This window comes from Vitis riparia, chromosome 11 (assembly GCF_004353265.1).
Source record: "Vitis riparia cultivar Riparia Gloire de Montpellier isolate 1030 chromosome 11, EGFV_Vit.rip_1.0, whole genome shotgun sequence".
In the NCBI taxonomy this organism is placed as follows: Eukaryota; Viridiplantae; Streptophyta; class Magnoliopsida; order Vitales; family Vitaceae; genus Vitis; species Vitis riparia.
Genome location: NC_048441.1, coordinates 18,767,617 through 18,795,106, shown reverse-complemented (window position 1 = coordinate 18,795,106; position 27,490 = coordinate 18,767,617). Strand labels below are relative to the sequence as shown.

Genomic DNA, 27,490 nt, shown 5'->3' with positions numbered 1-27,490 from the left:
CCGTCCCTTCATCTGACGGGTTCAAAGTCTCAAGCCTCGCGCTCACCCACTCCTTCGTCACTCACTGCTCCGCGCGTGAGACCTCCTCACCCCTAACCTCACTGCTATGACAACCAGCTTCTTGTCTGCGCTTCCTCCTTAACACCGGACGACATTCCCACCATAAGGACACAGCGTAGACCTCCTCCTCCGCTTCAACTTCCAGGACACTCGGTCTAGCTTCTCCTCTCACTCTCACCAAGATTCTGGCCCACTGGAGCTCGCCCATCGTTTTCGTCTGTTCGTCGACTGTGATAAAACCGCCACATTCATCCCCCACTCTCTTCAGAATCTCTGGACTCCATAGCGAGACTGGGAGCCCAACTAATCTCACCCAAATTTCCTTTCTCTCTTCCTCCTCTGCCCAACATCCACTCCTAGGACTCCAAAAATCCAGCCCTACCTGGACTCCTTCCATCTCGCGATTCCCAGAGGAGACAACACGTCTAGCCTTTTCCAAATCTTCAAAATCCAGCAGAGCTCTTTCCTTTTCCAACTTAGCCAAACCTAGGCTACCTTTAAGCTCCCACGATTTTGCCCAAAGCTGCCCCAACTTCTCAAGATCATCTTCTCCCCCTGAGTAATCTTTCCAACTCGCCACAACACAGTGTTCCAAATTCTTTAACAATCCTATTGATTCCTCCCTTTTCACCTTCACTACGATTGCGTTTGGGTTACCCGACAGTGATCGTTTTGCTATTGTTGCATACGATCTTCCCCCAACAGCCTTCTCCATATCCTTACCTTCCCGGTTTGCTGGTTTTCTTCCAAGAAGGCCTACCATCTGATTAAGCTTCTCTGCCATGGTCATCCACCCCCTTTTATCCCTTCTACCTCTTGGGATGAAGATGCAGAACCGCTTCCTCTCTAGATCGGAGACCCCTAGCCGTATAAACCCCCCCGCTTTGTTTATCCCTCGTGTCATAGAGTACATTCTCCCCTGCTCCTTCCATTCCCTTCCCCATCTTGCTTCTTTCTCATCCTTGATACAGAGATTCAACCCTTCTAAGAAGAACCCTAGGCTGTCCGATCCCAATCGGACCCATGACGAAACCCCTCCCTTCTTCTCCACAATGAGGACTTGGATTTTTCCTTTTCTATCATCCACAATAACCTCGAACGCCTTGGATTCCACTATGAAGCTGCATTCCTTCCTTCTGCTTCGCAGCGCCGAGCTCTCCTCCCCCTCCTCACCATCGCACTCGCCTTTGCACTCTCTCTCTTCCTCTCTCGCTCTCTCTCTCTCTCCCATTTTTCCTCTCTCGCTGTCACTGTATGCTTATCATCAGATCGGTTTTTTTGTAGGAGATTTTATACCTTTGTGAATTGTACATTTTTTTTTTTGTGAATTGTACTTATATTTGACTTTTTGGACTATCATACACTTATCCATCTTTTTTATCTTTCTTTCTATAGAGGATTGGGTACTTCTTGAAAGGATTGCTCATTGTTTTTTGAACTTAATATTTCAATACAATAAATCATTGTTTCTTATCAAATAATGCACCAAAAATGCTCTCATTGACTATGTAAATTCAATAAAAAAAACTAGAAAAGCCACGTAATTAAAGGAAAAGACAACAAAAAATAAAGCTTACAAGAAAGGATAAAACATACTCTTGTGTAGAGTTCCTTGGCTTTCTCCAAATGAGTAGCTTCCAACTTGGGAGCTCTTTTCTCAGAGCGAATTGCCGCAAAGTAATTCCAGTTACCCTTACCAATGCCAAAACATGCATATGAGAAGCCTATAATATTATATAATAAAAATTTGCTAATGATGATAGTGATCACGAAAACAAAGCCACCAACAACAAAAAAAACCAATAATGATAAATGTACTGTCTACCAAAACCACAAGAGATACAGATATGCAAAACTAAATTGCTAGTAATCCATCTTCAACAATACCTTTGGTAACACTAAAAGCCACCACTTTGTGAAACAATGCCACGATATCTTATTTATGCAATATATTTAAGCAGAGACGGACCTCTTTCATCTTACCAGCATTCAATTACCAAAAAGAACTATCCACTTCTTTGCAACTTAAACTAAAGAAATGTGATAAAATCATAGCACCCCTTAACTACCACACTGAACTACCCACCACAACCATGGACTCTCCACAACTCTCAATCAACATGGGTGAGAGTCATGCATGCACTCATGCACATTTTGAATTTTTATTTTTTTTATTTTTTTATAAACGAAGACTTAAATAAAATTAAAAGAGCCACAAGAAAAAAGCAGTAATATACACGCACCAAAGAGAGAGTGGCATACGAATCCTTCCCATCAGTTGCATCACTGGCAGAGCGGAAGGTCTCTTTCGCCTTAACCCAGTCATCATTTTTAAGCTCCAAGTCACCAAGCATACATAATGAATTTGGGCCCTTATCATTCACCTTCAGGGCATCACCAACCTATGACATAAATATCACATTATAAGCAATACATGTATGTATGCATCTAAAGAATATCAGATATGGGAATGCTACAGGGCCAATAACAACCAGCTCAATGCTCAATTGAATGTTATTTCGAGCTTTTGCAATTGCAGCAAGCCGCAGATAAGCATCTATATAATCAGGAAACTGCAATAAAAGGTAGCAAGGTCAGCAAAAATATCAAGCAGCCAGTATGAATAAACATGAACCAGATCATGAAACTTGAGAAAAGTTGTAAAAAAAACCATGCATATTCAGAGCACAAAATATTTAACAGCAGTTACAACACATCATTTATCAAATTGATAAATAGAAATTTGATGTTATTGACAAAAGAATAAACAGGCTGACAAAAATGTTAAGCAGTCAATGTGAAAAATATGGACCAAACAATGAAACATCAGAAATTTTTTTATAAAAATATGCATATTCAACCCATAAAACATTGAGCATAAAATTTACAAAAAATCGTATTACCAAATTTATAAATAGGAAAATTTTCAAGACTCAAAATGCGAGTGAAATAAATTACAGTTTGAAAAGAGGCAAAGTTTATATTATTTTTGTAATTCAACTAGGATTGAGATATATTCAACTTTGTGTTTAAAAAGGGGCAAAGTTTATAGTGAATGCATTGATGGATGACAATAAGAAACCATTTCAAAAATATGTATTCACCAATACAAGGAACATAACAGGCACGCATATCTAAAGAACATCCCAGTTTTTTTTCTTTTTTTTTTGGATAAGTAAAACAGGTATTGAAATAATAAAAAGGTATACACAACGTGTACATATACAAAAAACCACTAAGGGAAATAATACAACTGCACCCTACGGGGAACCTAACCACTCCACAAAATCTATCAAAGAAGTAATGCTATATCCCCCATGTATGCTCTAACCCAATCCCAAAATAAATACAAAAAAAAACTTTTAAAAGTTTAATCTAGGCACTTCCTATCCTCAAAAGTTCTCCTATTTCATTCCCTTCATATGGACCAAAAAATGCATAGGGGAGCAACTTTCCAAGCCTTTTTCCTCTTTTCTGCCAACCGGGACACCATTCCAACTTAGAAGCACCCCCCCCCTCACAAAAGAATGCATCACTCATTGAATATGAACAAGAGCGCAAACCAACTGCCACAATGTACTTGCTTTCGGACAATGCAAAAGTGAATGATCTCCCATTTCCTTTTCAACCTTGCACATGTAGCACCTGTTTGACATCCTCCATCCCCTTCTTCTAAGTTGATCCTATCTCAAAATCTTAACCCAAGTTGACTCCCAAGCAAAAAAGTCAGCTCTAACAGGGGCTAAGAGTTCCACACTGTACTATACGGGAAAGGCTTTGCTCTCCTACTTGACAGAGAGGAGTAAAAGGACCGAACTGAAAAATCACCACCCTTAGTCTCCAACCAAACCATGGCATCAAAAGTACCCGAAACGATGGAGTAGTTATGCAACCTCCCGAATAAGGCATCTACCTCATCTAACTCCCAATCATTGAATTGTCTAATAAACCTTGGTCCCCAACTACCCTCATCCCAAACATCTACCACCCAGGCAGCCTTAAAAAGAAGTTATAGCATAAAGACCCGGGAACTCATTCCTCAATGACATATCACCACACCATCTATTTTTTCAGAATTTTACCCAATTCCCTAAACCAACTTGAAGCCTTGCTTTATCTTTGAAGGCCTCCCTACCATTTCTAATTGTCTTCCATATTCCTACACCATACCTCCCTCTCACCTCCTTTGTGCACCACTCCCCCTCCTGAATCCTATACTTACCAACAATTATCCATTTCCAAAGAGGGTTCCTTTCCTTCACAAATCTCCAAGACCATTTACCCAAAAATGCCTTATTAAAGAAAGGAAGACTTCTAAAACCCAAACCCTCATTTTGCTTCTTCAAACACCAAATCGACCAATTAACCAAATGAAGCTTTTTCTCCAACTCCCCTCCTCCCCACAGGAAATCTCCTTGAATTTTTTCCAATCTAGCCACCATTCTTTTGGGGATAACAAATAGGGACATAAAGTAAATGGGCAAACTAGATAAAGTACTCTTAATCACCATCTGCCTTCCACCTTTTAGCAGACTAAAGAACATCCCAATTATAATCTAATGAAGTAAAAGATATTTAGAGATTAGTAATCCTCCTCAAAGAAAATCTACCAAAATTTCTCAAATTTTTATTAAGAGAAAGTTTGTCTCTGAAATTTGCTTTGAAAGCGCTGGGTCCAAACTTCCCCATGCAAACCATCCCCAACAACCCCCTCCCCCAAGAAAAAAAGAAAAAAAGGAGCCTTCATTTTCTCATTCCATGGTTATATTTACATATCTAAGTTAATTGAGAACTAGGCCTTCCTCATTTTCCACATGCCACACCTCAACTTTTGCTAACACGATGAAGGAAGCATGCGTCCCACTGTGAATAATACATTTAGCATTACTAGTATCTAGGAATATCAGTGAAAGATTGCTTCAGTTAAAAATTGCATATGGATACCTTAAACAAGATTAAGCGGTACAATATGCTTGCAGTTTTTGTGTTATTTAACTGCTCAAGTAGTCTAGCCAGGTTAAACAGTACAGTGACTTTATTCCAAGGTAGTTCCCCAAAATGACCATCTTCCTCAAGTTGATGAAATAATTGCATATCCTTGAAATGATGCATAGATGTCCTAGCATCATTAGCATATGAATATGCTTTATCATCAATAAAAGAAAGCCATATACCATCACCAACAGCCTCCTTGAAAGTTTGTTCAGCAAGCTGGAAAAAAAAAAAAAAAAAAAAGACATTAAAAATATTTTCCACCAAAATATTATAAATTCTAAATTATGCTCATAGAAGTAATATGTAATGCTACATTCAAAGAATCACAGTTTCCTGAAAACTAAATAGACAAAGAAAATTTCAGGCAACAGAGCATATAGATCTTCCACACAATTGGCAGTGCTTACACTAAAAATAAGAAAAGAAAAAAAATCCTGGTTAACTGTACTGACCTCAAATTCTCCCCGTTCAAAATAGAGAACCCCAATATTGTTCAGTAGTTCTATTGGTACTTCTTCACCCCCCTTCTTCAGAAGACCACGTGCCTATGACAACATATTTCTGAATTACTAAAAATTCAAGAATTTTATAAAGGGAAAGAAAACAAAAAAAAAAGAGCCAATAGAAGTGAAATTAAAGCATGTCATTCAAAACTATAATGCCTATCAAATAATTTATAAGGAAAAGGGAAGAAGGTTAAGCTTTTTCTAGATTAAAATATAGTGATAAAATTAATGTGGAACAGCAAGCATCACCATCCAAGATGTGATGTGGAATTTTATTTTTGGCTGATGTAAAAGGGCAAGGGCAAGCCTAGAGAAAAGAATCCAATGTATGCACTCAATATACAGATACAAAGCAATTATCCAGAAACTTTTACAGCTTCAAAGCCATAAAATGCATTCAATCAAGATGAATGGCATTCTAAGTAAATAATTGAGAAAAATATATAGCATGGAGGTCCTAATTTTTTATGATTCTTAGAATTCCCAGAAATAACTAAGCACTGGGTAAAAAAAAATTTGAGTGTTTTTATAAAAATTTTCTATGGGATAGGGAGGGCAAGAGAAGAGGATTTTGGCCCAAATGAAAAACCCATAGGAAAATCGATTAAAAGTATAAAAGTGTAATGAAAAGAAATGAGATACAAACAGGCAAGGTGTGCAAGCAAACACAACACATATTTCAATACGATTCCATTGGAAGAGGTGGGCGTCTTGAACAAAGTCTACTAAGACTCGATTGCAGAGATATAGATTGAGATCAAATTTCCCAATAAGACAGAGTTCAGTTTGATGTTATGAAAACAATGTTAACCATCCAGAGAAGGGTGAAACATAGCAAGCCCTCACAGTTTTGAAGGCATCTAGAGCAGCTCCAGTATCAGATGTAATTAGCAACTCTCCCAGATCTAGAAAAGCCTGCTTCACAGTTAAATGAATAAAGAAAGTATAAGCAGTAGCTTGCCAGTGAACAACAGTCATATATTTGATAAAACTATGCAAATTGGTGAGTCATGTAATTGTAATTCCCAGTTTAAAAATAAAGTGCGCGGAAAACATATGCTACGTCATCCAAGCAAATGGTCAAAAAATTCTCATGTCAAATAACTCCATGCTGGAGCATGCAACTGGAAGCATCATTTTTTTTATAAGAGATTGTTTTAATAAAAACGCCAAAAAGCACACAAGAGTACACAGGTTGTATACAAAGAGCACCAAGCAAAAAATAAAAAAGAGGGAACAAAAATTACTCCCTTAACCGCAACCCAGCCAATCTATGAAATCAATCATGTGCGTATACCGTCCTCCTATGTACACCCTGACCCACACTTAGAAATTGTTAAGGAATAAATTTTTTAGCCTTAGATCAAACAATTCCTTGCTGAATATAAAGGTATAGAGCAGAAAATATTATATGGTGCCAAGGCTAAAGGTAAAGTATTTTTCATGCCCAAAAGAACAAAATGCAGGCATTTTCCAGTAAAGATCATCTGGAATCCTTGGGTTCCCTCTAAAGTGAGGTTTTTTGCTTGGGAAGCTTGTTGGGGGAAGGTGTTGACTTTGGACCAGCTTCAAAGAAGAGGTTGGTCGCTGGTCAACAGGCGTGCGCTTTGTAAAGAGGAGTCGGAAACCATTGACCTCTTCCTTCTTCATTGTGTTAAAGCAAGGGTCTTATGGCAGTTGGTGTTCTCTTTATTTAGGATCCAATGGATTATTTCTGGCTCAGTTCAGGACACCCTCCTAGGATGGCTAAGTTTTCCTGTGGGAAGAAGGCGTAGGAAGGCTCGAAGAGCGACCCCTTTATGTATATTTTGGACTATTTAGAAGGAAAGAAACCAAAGAGTGTTTGAAGATGCGGAGATGTCAGATCAAAGTCTTAAAAGCTCTTTCCTTTGCAAAATTGCTTTGTGGATTTGGGTGTACCTTCATGGGAATGGTTTGTCCTTAGTTGATTGTGTAGATTGGTCAGGTCCTTCTTGAGGGTGGGAGCTGTTTTTGTTTTCCCTCCTGTTCTTTTGTTTTTGTTTTTCTAGCTCATTGTATGCCCCCGGTACACTCTCATGCGCTTTTTGCTCTTTAATACAATCTCTTATAGAAAAAATACAGGCAATTTGTATTATAAAATCACAAATTAAAAGAAATGCCATACTTATTATTAAAATTTTTTGTCTATCTTTACATTCTAACTTGAAACAATTGGAGCTCTCTATAATTATTTCACTGACTTGTTTCAAAAATACTATCAAATAATCAATTTTTTTTTGGTTTTCAAGTAGTATATGATTCCTTTAGTTTTCATTAAAGAGAACTTTTTGTAAGGCAAGGGACCAAATAGACATTTTAATTTTTTTTTTTAAATGAAATATAGAAATCATTTTCACAAATGCAATCTTGTGCCAAAGCCAACCTAACAAGTGGTAAAGGCACCAAGAAGGTGGTATGAGCCTAGGGTTCAATTCTTACTAAAGAAGAAGAAAGGAAAAAAAAGCTAGAAAATTGGTGAAGAGCAAATCCCTCTGCCAGAAGCATCCACAACATCAGCTCCTTTCTAATGGACGTTTTTAAGACATCTGACTTAGCTTAATAATCATGGATATGAAAAGGATTGATAAAACATAAAATACTGGAATCATTTTCACAAATGTGGTCTTGTGCCAAAGCCATCCTAACATGGTGGTAAAGGCAGCAGGAAGGTCGCATAAACCTAGGGTTCACTTCTTACTAGGAAGAGGAAACAAAAAAACATAGATTATTGCTTAAGAGCAAATCCCAGATGCATCCACAACATCAACTCCGTTCTGATGCACATTTTTTAAACATTCATCTTTGCTCAGAAACCAGATCATGAATATGAAAAGGATTGATTTCCGATGGCCTGTGCACCAGCTGGGTCAATCTACGTTAGAAAGTAATTTCATCTTTTAATGCCCCATAGAGGAATATGCATCAAGGCCACAATCATATTTTCTCAGAAATCATACCATTCAAGAACAAACAATTACCTGGGCATCACGTGGGTCAATTTTTGTAGCTTTCCTCAAATACTCCTGAGCTTTCTCTGTCTGCCCAAGCTGAACATATATGTGACCAAGAGCCTATCTTGGAAAAGAGAAAAATCAACTAAATGGAAAGGAAATGGACAAAGTTCCAAAACTAAAACAAATTAATTAGTAAAACCATAGTAGCATCCTTCTACTTCAGCTCTACTTACTTTCAAAGCCTCACAATTTTCGGGGTAAACTTCCAAGACCTTTTCAAAGTTTGAAAGAGAACTTCTAAAATCTCCCAACTTCAGTTGTACTTGGCCCAGACCTGATATAAAATAAATGAAATCATATAGATAAATGGTTATTTGAGAGAAAATGGATCTTAAAATAAAATAAAAAACATGAAGACACATCATAATAATTTCAAATACATCCCAGATGAGAATAACAGAGCCAAGCTAAACAATTTTAGAAAAATCAATATAATCACTGACCATAGTATGGTAACACAAAGTCATGAGGCTTATTGCTTTCTTTGACAGATGCCATGTAGTAAAGCCCAGCTTTTTCATAGTCCCCCTGCAGTCAAGAAAAAACATAATTATTACCATCACTCTATAAAAGACCAAAACCAATAAAATAACATGAACGTGATTAATTAATTAAGAAATACTTAACACCTTCAATAAAAGGGAAAAACAGAAGGAAACAAAAAAATAAAAAAAAGTCAGCAAAGAAAGAGGAGGAACAAACAGCAATATCAGAATTTGCTGAAAAGAATATCTTTTTTGATAGGCAAAACAAGATTATGCATTAGAAGCACCTGAAAAAGGGTGCACCAAAGTTTACACAATGTATACAAAGAGCGCTAACAGGCAAGCAAAAAGAAATAAAGTGAACTGAAAACAACCTCTCTCCCATTAAATGGAGTTCAACCAATCTACAAAGCCCATCAAGGTCAAAGAGGAATCTATGAACATTATAGCACACTCCAAAAGAGATACACAAAATGAGACCATGAAGAAATTAGATGGATAGATCACCATAAGGAAACAATATCTATGAATGTTAGGCTGCCAAAGGAAATTGGGATTGTTGAGAGAGAGAAAGAAGAAAGACCTTAATTCTCATTAATGTAATAATCTACTTACAATTGAGAAATATATATATATACAAGGCTAGGAGTCCTAACTACCATATATGTATCCTATATTAACAAGGAAAGGTTATACACTATAAATACATTATATTCAACACTCCCCCTCAAGCTGGAGCATATACGTCATATGCACCAAGCTTGTTACAAATATATTTAATCCTAGGACCTCTGAGAGATTTAGTGAAGATGTCAGCTAGTTGATCATTTGAATTAACAAAACTTGTAGCAACACATCCTGATGCGATCTTCTCTCTAATGAAATGACAGTCAACTTCAATATGTTTGGTCCTTTCATGAAAGACTGGATTGGATGCAATATGTAATGCGGCCTGGTTATCACATATGAGTTTCATCTGTTCATCCTTTCCAAATCTCAACTCTCGAAGAAGATGTCTCAACCATATGAGTTCACATGTTGCCAAAGCCATAGCTCGATACTCAGCTTCAGCGCTAGATCTGGCCACTACATCTTGTTTCTTACTCTTCCAAGATATTAGATTACCTCCAATAAAAACACAGTACCCTGAAGTGGAACGTCTATCTGTGGGTGAGCCAGCCCAATCTGCATCTGTGTAACCAACAACCTGAGTATGACCTCTGTTCTCGTACAACACACCTTGGCCTGGTGTACTTTTGATATATCGAAGAATGCGGATTACAGCATCCCAATGGCTATCACATGGTGACTGTAGGAATTGACTAACAACACTCACAGGAAAAGAAATGTCTGGACGAGTAATGGTGAGATAGTTCAATTTACCTACGAGCCGTCGATATCTCCCGGGGTCTCCTAAAGGCTCCCCCTGTCCTGGTACAAGTTTGACATTCGGATCCATAGGTGTGTCTACCGGTTTACAGTCTAACATACCAGTTTCTTCCAGGATGTCTAAAGCATACTTCCTTTGGGAAAGGACCACAGCAGAACTGGATTGAGCTATCTCAATTCCCAAGAAATACTTGAGTTTCCCCAAGTCTTTGGTCTGAAAGTGGGTAAAAAGGTGTTGCTTTAGTTTCTGAATACCATCCTGATCACTGCCTGTAATGACGATGTCGTCCACATAAACAACCAGATAAATACACTGCCTCAAAGAGTTATGATGATAGAAAACTGAATGGTCTGCTGTACTGCGAAGCATGCCAAACTCTTGAACAACAGAACTAAAACGGCTAAACCATGCTCGAGGAGATTGTTTCAAGCCATATAAAGAACGGCGTAACCTGCATACTAAACCAGACTCCCCCTGAGCAACAAAACCAGGAGGTTGCTCCATATAAACTTTCTCGGCAAGATCACCATGAAGGAAGGCATTTTTAATATGCAATTGATAAAGAGGCCAAGAACACATGGCAGCCATGGAGAGAAGCAGACGGACAGAAGCAATCTTGGCAACCGGAGAGAATGTGTCACCATAATCAGAACCATAAACCTGAGTATAGCCTTTAGCAACTAAGCGGGCCTTAAGGCGATCAACCTGACCATCAGGACCAACCTTAACTGCGTAGACCCAACGACAGCCAACGGTAGATTTACCCGAGGGTAAAACAACAAGATCCCAAGTGCCATTAGAGTGCAGAGCAGCCATTTCATCCACCATTGCCTGTCGCCAGCCTGGATGGGTAACCCTTCTGAAGTCTGGAGTATCCCAAGAAGAGACACTTCATGGCTTTGGCGGAAAGCTTGTCCTGTCCAGGAGTGAGAATATGAACAAAGCAAGTACAACCAAAGACACGAGGAGGAAGGAAATAAAGTGGTTGGTCAGGGAAGAGAAGGGAGTGAGGAATCTGATCATGTAAGACAGAGGAGGGCATACGATTAATCAAATAACAAGCGGTAAGAACAGCGTCCCCCCAAAAACGAAAAGGAACATTGCTATGGAGGAGGAGAGTACGAGCTGTCTCAACAAGATGTCGATTCTTGCGTTCAGCTACCCCATTTTGTTGAGGAGTATGAGCACAAGAAGACTGATGAAGAATCCCATGATGAGACATAAACGAAGTAAATGGGGCTGAAAAATATTCCCTGGCATCGTCACTGCGTAACACACAAATAGAAATATTGAACTGGGTTTGGATTTCAGCATAAAATTTCTGGAAAATAGAGAATAACTCAGCTCGATTTTTCATTAAAAATAACCAAGTACATCGAGAATAATCATCAATGAAAGTGACAAAATACTGAAATCCTAAAGTAGACGCAGTCCGACAAGGACCCCAAACATCAGTGTGGACAAGCTCAAAAGGAGACTTTGCCCGATTATTCAAACGCTTTGGGAACGAGACACGAGTATGTTTCCCAAGCTGACATGACTCACACGGAAGCGACGATAAAGTGGAAAAACGAGGGACCATCTTCTGGAACTTGGAGAGACTAGGGTGGCCCAGACGATTGTGAATAAGGAGAGGAACATCAGTGGAAATGCAAACTGCAGGAGATGAATCCGAGGTGAGGTGATAGAGGCCTTGAGACTCACGTCCTATGCCAATCGTCTTCCCCGTACTCCGGTCCTGCAAGGTCACAAATTTATCAGAAAAGGTAATAGAGCAATTAAGAGTACGAGTGATTTTGCTGATGGAAATAAGATTAAAAGGACATTCAGGAGTATAAAGGACAGAAGTGAGAGGTAGAGAAGGCAGAGGAAGGGCCAAACCAATACCTTTAGCCACAGTTTGAGAACCATTAGCTAAGGTAACATTAGGTAAAGCAGAGGTAGTAGTAATAGAGGAGAAAAGATCCTTATTACCAGATAAGTGATCAGAAGCTCCAGAATCTAGAATCCAGGGTCCAAGAGAAGATGTGTGGGTAAGGCAGGCAGAAGCATTACCAGGCTGGGCAACAGAGGCAACAGAAGCCTGAGATGCGGAAGAGCTCGGAGCTTGAGGCAGCGGAGAATCAGAGGACTGGGCCACATGGGCAGTGCGAGGAGGTCGTCCATGTAACTGATAGCAACGATCGCGAGTGTGGCCAAGTTTATTGCAATAGGTGCAATGAGGACGTTGACCTCTACCTCGGGTACCACTACGGCCTCCTCGAGAGTTAGTTTGAGAAACTAACACAGAAGAATCTGAAGTGCTATCAAATGGCAAAGTCTGAGTGGAGGAGATACGGAGGAGGCGAGCAAACACATCATCCAAGGACGGAACTGATGAACTACCAAGAATCTGATCGCGAACAGGCTCAAGATCCGGACGGAGGCCAATAGGAGTAAGAACCATGAAGAACTTGTCAAGCTGTGTTTGTTGAGCCCCAACATCAGGAGTAAGAGGCATCACAGTCAAGAACTCCTCCTTAAGAGAGGCAATCTGGCCAATATAAGTAGATAGATCCAAGTCCTGTTGGCTGAGATGGACAATAGCAGAAGCCACCTTATAAAGACGCTGGATATCATTCGTATATAATCCTTTGGCCTGAGTCCAAAATTTAAAACAAGTTTTGTAGGCCCGAAGATGAAGAAGAATCTTGGGATCAACCGATTGCCATAATACACTACATAACTGTGCATCTATCTTCCTCCACTGTACGCGGTCAACCTCAGGGATATCTGCCTCCTGTGTAATCAAGTGATCCTCATATCCTTGACCCATAAACCAAAGTTCAATAGAGGCAGACCAGGAAAGATAATTGTCACTGCCAACCAATTTCTCCGAAGTAATCATAGGAGATCCAGATATAACAGCGGAAAAAATGGAATTTTTAGTAGTCATATCTACTTATCTGGAGAATGAAGTATGTTTGGATCGAAGAGAGCCCTAATACGGCTTCAGATTGCGGCGTGGCACCACCGAAAAAAGGGAGACGGCCTCAGATCGCGGCGTGGTACCACCAGAAAGGTAGAAGAACACTTCCCAAGGCACGTGCAAGGATTGGAGTGGAGAAAAAGTAGTCGGAGCTTCGCCGGAAAGACTGTTTGGAGGGCCGACGGAGACAAAAATCCCCAAAAGAGGTACGTGCAGGGCTCGAATGGGAGAACCAGGGAGGTAGGGAGGTAGGGAGGCTGGTCGGCGTCAGGCGAGGCTGCTGGAGGAGGCGCGTCGCCGGAAAATCCCTCACGCGCCCTCACGCGCCGGCGCGTGAGATGCAGCCGCTGGACGGAAACGTGCGCGTGGGCGGCGCGTGGATGCTTTTTTGGTGCCGGTGCCTTCACAAAAGTTGTAGATCTCCTCCAGGCGCTCCTTCTGGTATGGTCGGTGTCGGAAAAATACGTCGCCGGAAAAGTTCGCCGGAAAAATTCGCCGGCGGTGAGTAGTTTCTGTCGACGATCCGAATGACCGGAAAGTATTGGGAGATGGGGAAGGTGACCGGAATGAAACACGGTCACCGGAAGGTTTCCCGGAGTTGATGACACGGGAAACAGGAAAGAATTAGGTTTTCTTCCTTGGCTCTGATACCATGTTGAGAGAGAGAAAGAAGAAAGACCTTAATTCTCATTAATGTAATAATCTACTTACAATTGAGAAATATATATATATACAAGGCTAGGAGTCCTAACTACCATATATGTATCCTATATTAACAAGGAAAGGTTATACACTATAAATACATTATATTCAACAGGGATAAACCGTCACAGAAGGTTAGTTTTATCAGATATGACCCCTCAGAGGAGGTAGGGTGGTGCAGATGTGATTGTCACAAAAACTTGTAGTTTAAGGAGACCATGGCCTAAGTATAGCGGTTTTCACCTGTAAGAAGGTGACAAATGAATGTGTTTCAGTACTGCAAGAACATGGAACTGTCTCCGAAACTGTCTTTAATTTCCCATCTCTTTCTCCTTTGTTTCTTTATCATCTTTAAGTGAAATCAAATCCAAGGAGAGAGAGACAGAAAGAGGTTATTCTAGTTCATTCTCTCTTTTTTTTTAGCAAACCAAGGAAAAAAATTACACATTCATTTTCTTGCATTTTTTGGGTGATCAAATAGTATAAAGAACACACTTTACTAGATTGCCATGAAGACAAAAAAGATGATGCCTCAAACCTTGCTGTGGTAAGATCGTGCCAAATTGTAATAAGAATGGGACTTTGTTGGTCCATGATTGGTTACAGCCAGTGCAGTCTCAGTCAGTTGCTCGACTAGAAAATGTTGACCAGTGAAGAAAAAGTGGTTGGCTAGATAATTCAAGGCCATTGCACAGTAAGGGTATATCTCAAAAGCCCGTTGCATTTTTTCCATTCCTTTCCTAATTCCAGAGGCTGTGCATTTGTAACACACAAATAAGAAGACAAGTTCACAAAATTCAGCTCAAAATGATAAATATGCAAATAAATTAAAAACTAAACCTTACAAACTACAAAGTATTCATCATAAGGGGAAAAAAATTATAGGCTTCCATAACCCACCATCATTTGTATGCAAATCCATAATTCCAAGTGCCACAAGAGCCTCAACATTTTCTGGATCTAACTACAATTATAAAATCCGTGAAGCATAGAGAAGATGGCATTAGTGAAAATGCTGGAGCATGTGAAGTAGATCACTATATCAGCAACGCATAAAAAACTGGTTACTAGTTCACTTACCTGCAAAACACGCTGAAATGCCTTCCGAGCTTTTTCAAATTGACCCAATTTGTAGCAACAGAGACCTATGCCAACTCTTACAGCTGCAGGACAATCAGGATACACTTGCAAGGCCCTCTTAACAAAGTTAAATCCAAAGTTAGTAGCAATATCAAGTTTGTGTTCACAACAAGATCATATCTAGAGCTACTACAATATATTATGCCAAGCAGGGGCCTTGCAAAGCCCCTAACCAATTTATACTTGGACAAAAGCCACAGGCTGAGAATGTAAGCATCACTTTTTAAATACAAACAATAAGAGAATGAACATTAACACACCTTATACAAATCCAAGGAATCAGAGTAGCGTCCACGATTAAACTCAACACATGCCTGTGGAAATTGAGGGCTAGTTAATTACTGCAAGGAGCAAAATGTTTAGAGGGAAGAAATGTTTCATGCCAATAAGTCATAGATAATTAAAAAATGATAATTTCGTGCCAATAAGCAACAGATAATTAAAAAATAATAAAGTCATAGAAGAGAAAATGAGCTGAAGAGTGAAAAAAAAAAAAAATCGCCCCCCAAAAAGTAAGCATATGCTTCACTCTGCTGAAAAGAGTCAACGCACATTATTGAAACATTTAAAGTGAAAAGTTAAAGGGGATTGAAGGAGTTTCCTTTTTTGAGTAAAAAAATCATTAATAATAACAAAAAGGCAAGCAGGAGATGCAAAACAAAGAGATAGAAACTACAAAAGGAGTGAAATTCAGATGGCATGGGCACTAGCAACTCCACTCGCTACAGAAAATTACCATTACAAATTTACATTTCAGGAAAGAGCAAACTTTCTACATATCAGTGTCATGCCTAAGAACAAGCATAAATATTTTGTTCGCAAACAAGCACATGAATGAGAGTACCTGGCCAAGAAGAGCAGGAACATTATCTCGATCTCCATCCAATACTATCTTAAATGCAGCAAAGGCCTGTTCTACATCACCCTTAGCCAGTAAAAGTTGACCTGCCAGTAACCATACATTGAAGGGTTGAATATTATTACAGTGCATAAACTAAAGCATATGCATGCTTTTACTTTGGTAATATTATATGGTAGCATGATGATTGCAACCATGTCCCTGAATGTTTAGAATCCCCACCCATGCTTACAAAGAGAAATGGCTTGCCACCCTGCTATCAAATTTGAAGGCATCTAATTATGTTGTCTTTTGTTAAAAATAAAATAAATCACTTCTACACAATGTTTACATTTTTTTTTCTTTCATATGAAATAAGATTCTGAGTCATAGTAGGGATTGTTGTTTTTGAAGTTTGAATTACAATAGAATGGACTAGAAGCGTGAAATTTATAAATGCAGCACTTCCTTTTATCCTTCCTTGCAGTTTTAAGATACTTTTGAATCAAGGGTGTTGGGTTTCACCATTAATTCCACCATTGATTCAGCTTCTTCTATGGGCAATATCCATCTTAATCTCTCCTTTCTAGGGTATAAGTGATCCAGGAAAAGGATAATTAGTATAAGAGGCATGAAGGACCTCACCTTAGGTGCCTGTAAGAGTTCAGGAATTAGGACATCCATATAAATTCAACATACAACACCATAGAGATTATCTGAATCGTGATTACCTTTCCCAACCCAAGTAGAAGGCTCGTGCATGTCAATTCTCGAAGCTTTGTTGTAGTACTGCGTTGCCAAGATAAAATGTTCCTCCTTTTCTCTTTGCTTTGTTTCAATTTTTCCAAGATAGCTGTAATAGGCCCCTAAAGCATTTAAAATAGCAATTCTCTCGTATCTCACATCAGCATAGTATTCATCGATCTCTGAAACAAGCAAATGCCAAACACATTCAAATTGATACCACGCACTACCCAACGTCGTTATCAAAACACCAGATTGGTGCAGAATAGATACCAGGACTGGATCCTTCCTCCAAAATCTGGCGAAACTGATCGATTTTCCCTTGCTTGAAGTACTCCCTCTGCATCAGTACCAATCGAATCACCAGCCAAGAAAAACAAAAACAAAAAATGAGAATAAAATTCCAACCATCCCTCTCCGTTTGATTACTGGAAAGAACTGAGAAAAGCAAACCAAAGAACGCGAAAGTCTTTTTCCTTCGCACCCTTCGCCTGCTGTTTCTCTTCTCGAGTTCAGATTCAAACTATAACTCAGTTTCAAATTCAAACTAAGTTGCAATCTTGACGAGGTAAACAGAAAGAGTGCAGACCGCGATGATGAGCCAGAGATCGAGAGGGGCTTGCTCGGCTTTGAGGATATCTAGAATGTCGGAGGCGTCCCTAGGGAGCTGGTCGAGAGCGACTCGGACCTCCTCCTCGGAGTTCTGAACTGGAATGTAGACGGATGCCATTGTTTCCGGCGACTAGGGTTCCGGCGGAAGTCCGTCAGCTGTCTACACTTAAACCCTAGGCTTGTTTTCGCAGCGAGGGAGAAAAAACGTACGAAGTTACGATGAAGCGGAAGCTGACGAGAGAGTAGTCATTGGCCTTGAGCCACTACAAAAATAATAATAATAATCTATATATTTTTTAAAAAAATAAAAAACATAAATAAGAAAAGCCAATTGATTTATAGTGATTGAGGTTTTTTTAGTTGTCTCATCACCATTTCTAAAACTTCTCATTTATTTTTCTAAATTTTTTTTGCATAGAAATTAAATAATTTTATTAAATAAATATAAATATTTTCATATAAAAAATACCAACCAAATTTTTTTTTTCATTCATCTTATTTGACTTGGTAAATAAAAGACCATGAAAAATGATGAATTTTTATTTGATTGTCTTTTAAAGGAAATAATAATAAATTTATATTGAAATTTCTATATTCTTAAATTTCTTAATTTTTACTCGAAAAATGGTCACAGCTCATCCAAGTAACAAAAGATGTGATACAACAGAACCATGCCGTTTTTTCATTCCCAGTCGACACAACTCCTGAGCAGGTTGGCACAGCTGCACTGTCGCCTATCTTGTTCACGATGCCTCTCAAATGGTAAACACAAAACCCTAATCCATTCAAATTAGGGTTCTTATTTTCTCAATCGGAATGTAGTTAACTTACCGTCAATTGGAAAATCTCTCTCTCTAGGGTTTTTCATTGGCAACCCAATGCGGGAACAACGGTCAACAGTCAAATGATCAACGAAGTTTCACAGTGCGTCGAGAGCATCAATGGCGTCAAAGAAGGAAGGTGGAAGGCTACTCTCACTTTCTACAAACCCATGTTTCGAGGTCACTCCGAAACCCTAGTTTCACATTCAATCATCTGTTTTTTTCCCCTTAATTTAATGTGTTTTCAATTGTATCGCGCAGCAGATCAGGCAGTTCCTGCAGAATACCCCCGTGATTTTCTTGGGATTTCGCTCCCGGAACAGCCCAACCGGTACTACTTTATAATTCGCAGCCAGAAGATAGTGCTCGAAGCTGATTCATCAATTCAGATGATAATGGAGAAATTGCAATCTTATAAATCGAGGGTGTCGCTTACTTTCGAGGTTTGCTTACCCATATCTCCAGCTCAAGAAGTATTTGAAATTTGAATGTGTGTGTACGCGAGTGTTTTTTTGTTCAGGTCCGTGTTGATAATAGTTCGAATTGATTTTGAGTATGCGGGAATTGAAATAGAATTAAGATCATATGTTTTAGCTCATGCGCTTCTTCTTCTTCCTCCTTTTTTATTCTAATATTGATTCTGTATTGTGTTTGTGCTCTGTTTATGCAGGGATTTCAGTATCAACTCGGTGACTTCCAATTACGAGTTGGTAAAGTTGCTCCAAGCGCCTCTGAGAATTTGAGGGGAATAGTTTTTGAGGTACTTAACTAAAAATTAGATTCCTATTTGGGTAAAATTCAGATATCTTTTGCAATGATCATAGTAGTAGTCAATCATGACATTGTTTGGAGACAATCCCTTCACTGAGGATGTTGCTTTTCAATATCATACCATATGGCCTCATGCTATTTTATCGCAGTTGTATTTTTTCTGAAATGGTTGATCAATGTTTTGAAGGTTTTGATATATATAGATAGATTCGAAGCTTATCCGTAATCTGAAACATAACACTGTGACCAAGGTTGCTGAGCACTTTGAAACCAAAGAGGATTGAAACACCACCTGCAAGAGAGAGCTCTGGATGGTGTATTGGAGCACACTCTTCTTCTTCTTCTCATTATCAAATTTTCATCACTGGTTTGAGCTCTTTCTTGCAATTGATGCTTTGCTCCTTTTCAGATGCAGACTGCTCAGCAACCTCAGTATCAGTCTTTAGTTTCAGGTTTCTACAAATTTCTTGTTTTTGAAATTTCTGTTTGAACCTTCATATGTTTTGTTTTGTCTCTGCTTCAGTGCAAGAAGCTGAAAAGAAATTTAATTTTGTGCTCTTCTATTTAATTGTCACCAAAGTTTGAGTATAGAAAACATTTACCCTATGATTGTTTCTTGGAAAAATTTGAGGGAAAATAGGAGAGAAAATAAAGAGGAAAAATTGAAGGAAAACAAAAAATAGATTTAAAAGTCAATAAATTATTTTTACATTATTCTTCAAACTTATTTAACTTATTTTCCCCTCTTCTATATAAAAATTAAATAATTTGAAAATACATAGTTTATAAATTAATTTTAATTATATTGATCTTCTTTCATATTTTCTATGGTAAATCAAACATAAGAAAATGATTTTTTAAAGTATTTTTTTCCCTTTTCTTATTATCTTACTGAATCCAAATATAGATTTAGATTCTATTTGAAGCATTTAATACATTCTCATCCTCCAAAGTATGTTATTGATCTGTAAATTTGAATTTTCTTGCTAAAACTGTTGACTAATGTAAAAGGTTTTGGATATCCGTTGATCACAGTATGATGGAGTTGATTTAGTCGAAACAACTGGGGGTGTTAACGTGTAAATGCGGTTTTACTGCTCTGGAGTGGCTTGAAGTATGCATCATATAGAAAATGGATTGCTGTTTTGTGAAATGAATACTACAAGCAAAATTTTGTGTTCAATATGATTATAGATAGAAAACCACTTCTAATCAAATCATTTTACCAATGAGGGTGTCTTGTTTCACTGGAGAAGACTGTTAGACTTGCTATTGGTTCTGAAAATGATGCAAGTTTGAAAAGATTAAAGGTTAAACTGAATTCTTGAGTGGGTCAGTTGAAGGCCTTGTGGGTGAATTTTAGGCTAGGTGGGACTGGGTTTCCTTGGGAAGCTTCAAACCCTCTCTTGAATGTCTGGGACCTTAATGACCCAGTCAGAAGAGCAGCTGTTGAGTATTTTCTCTGCCAATAGAAAGTCAATATAGTTACAAAATGGAAGTAGGAACACATTGTTTGGATCGTTTTAGGGGATTGTGGCATGGTGAGGAGGATGGTTTTTCTTGGATGCTCTCAAGGATGTACAACCAGAAAGCTAATTTTGATAGAATGCTTTGTGGATTGAATAGGGTTAAAAAAGAGGTGAGAACATGCTCTGAGTTCTTCCGAGTGACTTCAATTTGGTAAGGTATTCCTCCCCCAAGAAGTCAGCTAAGAAACTCAAACAGCGCTACTATTTTTGTAATAGAACCAAAATATAGGACTGTCTGGTCTAGAACAATTTGTGGAAATTGGGCTGCAACTGAAGTTGACCCGCCAGTGGATGTGACCCTAACCCCACCCCAAAACAACAAGCAAATGAAAAAGAAATAAAAGGAGAAAATGAGCATGGGGGCTGAGAGGCATTTTCTCTTTATTGATCTACTTCCATTTTGCATCATTTCAATTTAAGGAGACCCATTGGACTATGTGCATATTGATTACAAACTTACATTTGGCAAAGACTGCTTGGTTCTTCTGGACAAAATATTTAAGTATTTTTCACTAGAGTAGAATCTATTTTTCAGAAACCCTATCATCTATTTGGAGTTTTAGTAATTTCTCAATTGCACTTATTATAGAGAACTAGAATAATGGCTTGTTTCGCAACATTTTCAGAAACAGCTTTTAAGAATAGATCTCAATTGTTTTCGGAAACAAAATTATGTTCCAGAACTCAAATATGAAAAACAGTTTTTTCGGCTTATTTTCCATAAAGGTACTATATATTTATATGCCATTCAAAAGTTCTCAAAGTATTTTCGATCTTTTCAATTGTTGCTTAGAAAATTCTAGAAAAGCCAAATAAAAACACCTCAAAATTGTTCGAAAAAGAACATGTTTTCAGGGCAAGTTCTGTCAAAAGTTTGCCAAACATGCTTTCTTAGTTAGAATATAGTTATCTATTCAAAAGAACAGAAACTGTTTTCAAGTATAGTTAACAAACAAACCCTAGATTTTTGCTGCTCATTCAATTAACTGAGTATTTTCCTGTAAAGAATCATCCATTAGCTGCATTGCACTTCTTGTGGTGCAGTAGTTGCTGAACTTCTCACACAAAAATTTGAGATTGGTTGGCTGTGAATCTCCATATTTTGAATTACTGGGTCCTTTTGCAGGTGGAGTATCTGCCCCTTTCTTCAATGGAAAAGTCCCGGCAAATCTTGGATGGGTTTGTTGAAATATGGCAAGAAGCCATGTCGAAAAGGTCATTACCAGGTCATTTTATGCATATAGAACCAAACTTTGCAGAGTTTGGCCTCTCAGACCACTACACTTCGCAACACACAGCTGTTCAGTATGCTACTGTCATGGCTCAACTCATCTCGGCAGTCCAAACAGCTCAGGGAGTGAGAAATTAGCTACTTAGAAAAGAATTCACTCTCTGTATGTGCTTGTATCATTGGTTTATTGGAATCCTACTCTGTTTGAGACTAATTTTCCTAGCTGTAACTTTTCAATTCCAGAAGGTAGCATGGTGGGAATGAGTAAAACAGGGTGGCCTCAACATTTCAGAGAACCAAACAGATGTGAGATTACAGCAGGCCCAAGGTGGCTCTCTTTGTTGTAAAAGCCAAAATTTCCTACTTCTGTTTTGTTTGGATGATGGAAAGTATTACCATCTGTGCTTCTATTTCTTAGTACGATAAGGAAAAGAGACAGAACCCAAAAAAACAAAAATTACTTCTATTACCATCTTTTGCCCATGTCATATTAGAGAAGAAACATTACACTGATTTTTGAGGAAAAAACATGACACTATGCTTGGAACTGATTTAAAAAGGGCTACATCAGCTTGTTAATGCTTGAAACGTTTTCTTTGGGGTTTTGTTTGGTAACAAAATAATTTTAAAAATTAGTTTTTAATAATAATTTTGAAAATTATTTTTTAATGTTTTGTTGAACAAATGTATGTTTGAAAATTTAAAATATTTTAACCTATTTTTCATATTTTTAAATATATTTTAAAAGTAATTTTTATATTTAGTATTTTATTTTTAATCATTATTTATATTTTTATAATTATTTTTTTAAAACAATGATTATAAAATTTGTGAAAATAACAAAAAAAATATTATTTACAAATGTTCTATTTTTTTTTAAAAAAAATAATATATATATATATATATATATATATATATATATCCAATAGTCAAACATATATTTTTTTTAAAATAATAAAAATTTGTTTTTAAAAACAATTATTAAACATGAAATATGCATTTAATAAGTTTTTGAAAACCATATTTTTAAAAAATTTTGAGCATTCGTAGAATTAGTTTGTTTGTTCTTTTATACAATTTTTGTTTTTTTTAGCATTTCAATTATTTTTAGAACTTGTTTTTTAAACATAATTTGGTCTTAAAGATGTTTTTTATTTTTATCTGAATGGAAAAAAGATATATTTTCTTTCTTTTTTCAACCTTTAGAGATTTGTTATTAAACCTAATTTCTTATATAAATTAAAATAATTTTAAAATTTTATTTGAATAATTCCTATTTTTAAAATGAACAAAATCATCTTAATTTTGTGTAATTTGTATGGAAAAAAATAATTTTAAATTACTAAATTTTCATCACTAAAAAATTAAATGAGTATAATAGTTTTTAAAAAAAATATTGAGAAAATTTAAATATGCAATTTTCTTTTAATTGCTACTCAAAAATGAAATTCCCAAAAAAGCGAATTTGCAAAATTTCAAAACATAAGATTGAAAACTTTTATCTCATAATTCATCTAAATATCCAATGAATTTTTTCTATAAATTCCTTTGTTCAAAAATATATCACATAGAATTAAGTATTAGCTAAAAAAATTTCTAATATTTTCTTATTAACCAAACATAAATATAAAATTTAAATGATTATTCAATTACCAATGTATATTAAATGATTAAAATAAGAAGAATTGTAATAACCAATTTTATGGATGTTTTTAACATGTAAAAATAATATGGTATGAATAAAAACAAGGTATTAGGTTTCATTCATATAAATTACACACGTTACACAAAATCCAACTATAAGTTTCGGTTCGCCGCTCTCGAGCGTATAAGTCTCTGTTCTGCTCTGCTTCTCAAGAATCTCAACATACGACACTGTAAGCAAAAACAATCTTCTTCTTCTCTTTCTTCTTGCTTCCGTTTTCATCATATACCGCATTGATGATTCCATTGCTGTTACTGTGAATTTTTCTACTACTTTCTCGATCGCAATCGGTTAAAAAAGTTATCGCCAATTCAATCAGTTGAATGATATAATCGGCGAGACGCTGATGTATGAACGACTAACTGATCGTCGTGTTTTTTGGTTGCGTTGCTACTAGAATTGAATCGTTCCTGTCCGATTATGGATCCGGAATCTCTCAAAAACAGCACCGCCGCCGCCACCAGGAAGGTTTGTTCAGAGCGCGGTTTTTTTCATCTGAAAGTAAAGGTTTTTTTAGGCTCTGTTTGGAACGACAGAAAATAGAACCAAGGCATATGGTGAAAATTCAGAGATCCAAATGGAGCCTTATGTTTGGTTGTTTTACTGTTTGTCATGAGTTCTATTGTTTGAATTGTTGCTGTTGCTGTTGCTGCTGCTGCTTCAGGTGAGATTTGCGCCCAAGGCTCCTCGTAGAGTGCTGAAGTCTGTTGTGCCCAAAAGGTACGATTTATTTTTTATTTTTTATTCTTTAATGGTTTGGCAGCAAAATGTGGTTATTTGATTGGTTTCTAGCTTTTGTTGATTTTGTCTATGGTTTTCAGTGAAGTGGCTGAAGACGATGATGCTGCACAGGCCAATGAATTGATGCGACATTTCAATGTATTTATATTATGGAGACGAATAATTTTTTTTAATTTTTTTATTTCGTTCTCATAATTGCAGTTTCTTATTCTAGATTGTCGGTTCCTCCTTTGTAGGAAGCTTCTATGAAGGGGAAGCCTAAAGCTGAAAAGAAATGTAAGCTATTTTCTCACTTTTGTATTTAGATTGAATATCATCGTCTCACCCTGTGTTAGTTTTTAGTCATATATTTCAAACTTTTTTTTTGTTTCTTCTGTTCTTGTCCAACAATTAAGAGTATTCAAATCTCATTGATCGGCTCTTGCAATGTAAATTTTGATTCCCAAACTCATTTATTTTGCGCTGGGCAATTTGCAGTGGCACCTACACAAGTGGCATTCGGTTATGGGGGTGCATCAGCTTCCATTAGATCATATGGCACTCCCAGGGGTGCCACTAATAGTAGTCGATATCAAGATCCAGCTTCTGGTGGTAAGCTACCTTTTTATTAATCTTCTATGTATTAAGCTGCTACCCAGATGTTCCCGTATGTTACATTGGATGTTGCTTTTGCAGGTGGTCTTTATGGCTCAGGTCTGAGTGATCATAAAGAATACAAAGAACCATGGGTTAGTAGAACCATGACTCATTTCTACAAGTCCACATGACTTAGTTATTGCCTTCCTGGTTTAACTTCCTCCTTTTATTCTTGTGTTTGCTGGTTCTTGCAATACTGAGTTATTAGTTTCTTTTGATTCTGCTGCAGGATTACTACACTTATTATCCTGTAACTCTTCCCTTGAGGAGGCCATATTCAGGAAATCCAGGTATTTATGAGGTGCATCTCTGAAAGAAACACTAATTTACAAGAGAATATATCGAGTACTGGGGCATGCTGCCATGAATCATTTCTGATCACACAAATGTTCCAGGCTTTCCATTTACTGAACTGGGTCACATGACTCATATCTTATGAGTGGTGGGCCTAAGTCATTTGCTTTCTCTTCTTTGTGTAGAATTGAGGATTCACACTCCCATCACCCGCATAACTTGCCATGTTTTGCCTCATAATAAGATTGCATCTAATTTTTCTCTCTTACTTACAGAGCTTCTTGATGAGGAGGAATTTGGGGAGGCTTCAGAGAGCACAGCTTATGATGAAAATTCCACAAATCCAGCAATGGAGCTAGGCCTAATGGTGGGTAATATGATAAGTTGAGATCAAATAATATCTAAATATTTATGTATAAATTCTTCACTATACTTTTTGAGGGATGGCTGGCAGGATGAAAATCAGGAAGCAAGTATGCTCTTTCTTCAGTTACCAGCAACCATGCCTATGATAAAGCAAGCTGCTACTGCAGAGGTCAAGAAGAATGCCAGCAGCTCAAAGCCACCTGAGGATGCTGGTCAAGCCAACAGATTGAAGCCTCCTGAGGGTGCAGGTTTGATACAGAAGACCTGCAGATTGGAAGAGTTGCCTTCAGGTTTCATGGGTAAAATGCTGGTGTACAAGAGTGGTGCTATCAAGCTGAAGCTTGGTGACACACTTTATGATGTGAGCACATGCTAGTCATATTTGGCTACTAACACCCAACTCCCATGTTCCTTGTTTTTGTTCCAAATAATAATATATCATAATTCTGCCTATCTTTGAATCTCCATATGTGCACTTAAAAAACTAAGGCAGAATATAACTAAGGAATTCAGAATATACAGCAAGTTTGTTATGCTTCACTCTTTAAATACATGAAAGTTATAAAAAGCTAAGATATATAGTTATATGATAAAATAAGAACATTTTGAAGATCGATGTCATATTACTTTAACAAAATTTCAAAGGAACTTTTAAGTCATGTGCATAAAATCCTAGTAGAAAGACCCAATCTTTCACGAATATCTGAATTTATGTAAGGAAAGAATAATAGGAATGTCCATGGGATTCCCCACAAGATATATGATATTGTGTAATCTGTGCAGGTTTCCCCAGGTTTGGATTGTGTGTTTGCTCAGGATGTTGTAGCCATCAATACTGAAGATAAATGCTGTTGTGTTTTGGGGGAGCTCAAAAAACGTGCAGTTGTAACTCCAGATGTGGACTCGGCCTTAAGTAGTATGGATGATTTGGGATAATTTTGCTCATCAGCAACAGGGTTGTACCCTGAAGAGACTGCGAGATATTTTTTTTCGAAAGAAAATGTATAGCGGCTTAGACTTCACTCATTTTTTAAATTCCTGGTTAGAAATATTCAGAGAAGAGAGATGAGAGGTTTCAACAGGAAGGTATGAACTTCCTTTAGAAGAAAAAAATGAAAGGGAAAAAAAATAAAAATGGGTTCTTTTTTTTGGTGTGTTCCTAAACATGATTGTGATATTTGCTGCTCATCTTTATTTAAAATGATCTTACTGCAAATTGGATGATATCATCGAATGAAATACATTGCACACAAATACTAATGCAATATTTATTTATACCTGATCTACTAAGCATTTTTGTCATCACTTATCCTTTCAGCAAATTCAAAGTTGAAATTTGTATAGCATATGGTATGTATAAAATTGCATGAGTTATTAGTATTGCTTGCCATTATGTCATATTTCTGTTACATACTATGTGGTTGAGTTTCCTATCATATGCTCCATTATTGGGAAGCTCTAGCCATCTCTTCAATGGCATTGACAAATAATGCTTTTATTTTTCCTTTTCTCCTTTTTGTTCATGATGCTTGGTTTTTCATTCAATGATGATGCTGAATGTTTCTATCATTTTATAAGGTATGCATATCATAAGATGAAACTAAATTGCTGTTTACTCTCATCTTAAGCATCAATAGACACATAAACCTTTTAACTTAACAATCATCTACTAGATGGAGCAGTTCATGTTGTAGAAGACATGGCATAATATAATTCAACTCAGGAAACTTGAACAATTTTGATGACAAAGTAAAACCTGTAATGAGAGGATGGTTTGATGTTGATCTGCAAAGATAGGACGGTTTGATGGTGATGGAATTTTTGGGCTGTGATTCTTGAATTTTAAAATCAAGGCTTTGATCTATGAGGAAGAAATGTATGAAGGATTATATTAGTTATTATAATTTGAATACACTTGGTT

At 37.3% G+C, this 27,490-nt stretch overlaps 3 protein-coding genes across 5 annotated transcripts in view; 2 read left to right on the top strand and 1 right to left on the bottom strand.

Moving 5' to 3' along the window:
- LOC117925258 (protein CTR9 homolog) overlaps nt 1-17,723 on the bottom strand; it is a 38,914-nt gene extending 21,191 nt beyond the window's left edge. The window contains exons 1-17 of the mRNA XM_034844216.1: nt 17,453-17,723; nt 17,137-17,203; nt 16,851-17,045; nt 16,126-16,226; nt 15,542-15,595; nt 15,222-15,338; nt 15,042-15,105; nt 14,680-14,894; nt 9,040-9,124; nt 8,770-8,870; nt 8,561-8,653; nt 6,408-6,476; nt 5,508-5,600; nt 5,005-5,271; nt 2,553-2,633; nt 2,304-2,462; nt 1,657-1,752 (exon numbers count right to left, since the gene is read on the bottom strand). Coding sequence (XP_034700107.1) covers nt 1,657-1,752; nt 2,304-2,462; nt 2,553-2,633; nt 5,005-5,271; nt 5,508-5,600; nt 6,408-6,476; nt 8,561-8,653; nt 8,770-8,870; nt 9,040-9,124; nt 14,680-14,894; nt 15,042-15,105; nt 15,222-15,338; nt 15,542-15,595; nt 16,126-16,226; nt 16,851-17,045; nt 17,137-17,203; nt 17,453-17,593 — 1,998 coding nt within the window. The 5' untranslated portion in view covers nt 17,594-17,723. The remainder of the gene's footprint in view (nt 1-1,656; nt 1,753-2,303; nt 2,463-2,552; nt 2,634-5,004; nt 5,272-5,507; nt 5,601-6,407; nt 6,477-8,560; nt 8,654-8,769; nt 8,871-9,039; nt 9,125-14,679; nt 14,895-15,041; nt 15,106-15,221; nt 15,339-15,541; nt 15,596-16,125; nt 16,227-16,850; nt 17,046-17,136; nt 17,204-17,452) is intronic.
- A 403-nt stretch (nt 17,724-18,126) lies between these two features.
- LOC117924463 (mediator of RNA polymerase II transcription subunit 20a-like) lies at nt 18,127-22,296 on the top strand. Of its 3 annotated transcripts, XM_034843068.1 has the most exons (6): nt 18,127-18,237; nt 18,334-18,476; nt 18,558-18,739; nt 18,967-19,056; nt 21,723-21,990; nt 22,071-22,296. In XM_034843068.1, exons 1-5 carry the CDS (start codon nt 18,224-18,226, stop codon nt 21,963-21,965), a joined length of 672 nt encoding a protein of 223 aa, XP_034698959.1. In that variant the 5' UTR covers nt 18,127-18,223; the 3' UTR covers nt 21,966-21,990; nt 22,071-22,296. The 3 variants fall into 3 exon arrangements, with proteins under 3 accessions (XP_034698959.1, XP_034698961.1, XP_034698958.1); XM_034843070.1 differs by having other exon boundaries at nt 18,561-18,739; nt 21,723-22,296; XM_034843067.1 differs by having other exon boundaries at nt 21,723-22,296.
- A 1,317-nt stretch (nt 22,297-23,613) lies between these two features.
- LOC117924523 lies at nt 23,614-26,844 on the top strand. The gene is made up of 11 exons (XM_034843156.1): nt 23,614-23,704; nt 23,930-24,000; nt 24,197-24,252; nt 24,354-24,411; nt 24,510-24,549; nt 24,751-24,864; nt 24,949-25,001; nt 25,139-25,199; nt 25,479-25,570; nt 25,658-25,930; nt 26,353-26,844. The coding sequence occupies exons 2-11, from the start codon at nt 23,953-23,955 to the stop codon at nt 26,503-26,505; spliced, it is 948 nt and encodes a 315-aa protein (XP_034699047.1). The 5' UTR covers nt 23,614-23,704; nt 23,930-23,952; the 3' UTR covers nt 26,506-26,844.
- Nucleotides 26,845-27,490: the final 646 nt, after the last annotated feature.

What these genes read in the sequence shown, in the direction of transcription:
- LOC117924463 (XM_034843068.1), top strand. An exon ending in GGGTGTCGCTTACTTTCGAG is followed by an intron (nt 18,740 to 18,966) that starts GTTTGCTTACCC and finishes CTGTTTATGCAG; the next exon opens with GGATTTCAGTATCAACTCGG. An exon ending in TGAGGGGAATAGTTTTTGAG is followed by an intron (nt 19,057 to 21,722) that starts GTACTTAACTAA and finishes GTCCTTTTGCAG; the next exon opens with GTGGAGTATCTGCCCCTTTC.
- LOC117924523 (XM_034843156.1), top strand. Translation starts at nt 23,953, where the DNA reads ATGGATCCGGAATCTCTCAAAAACAGCACCGCCGCCGCCACCAGGAAG. An exon ending in GCCTAAAGCTGAAAAGAAAT is followed by an intron (nt 24,550 to 24,750) that starts GTAAGCTATTTT and finishes GGCAATTTGCAG; the next exon opens with TGGCACCTACACAAGTGGCA. An exon ending in GCCATATTCAGGAAATCCAG is followed by an intron (nt 25,200 to 25,478) that starts GTATTTATGAGG and finishes TCTTACTTACAG; the next exon opens with AGCTTCTTGATGAGGAGGAA.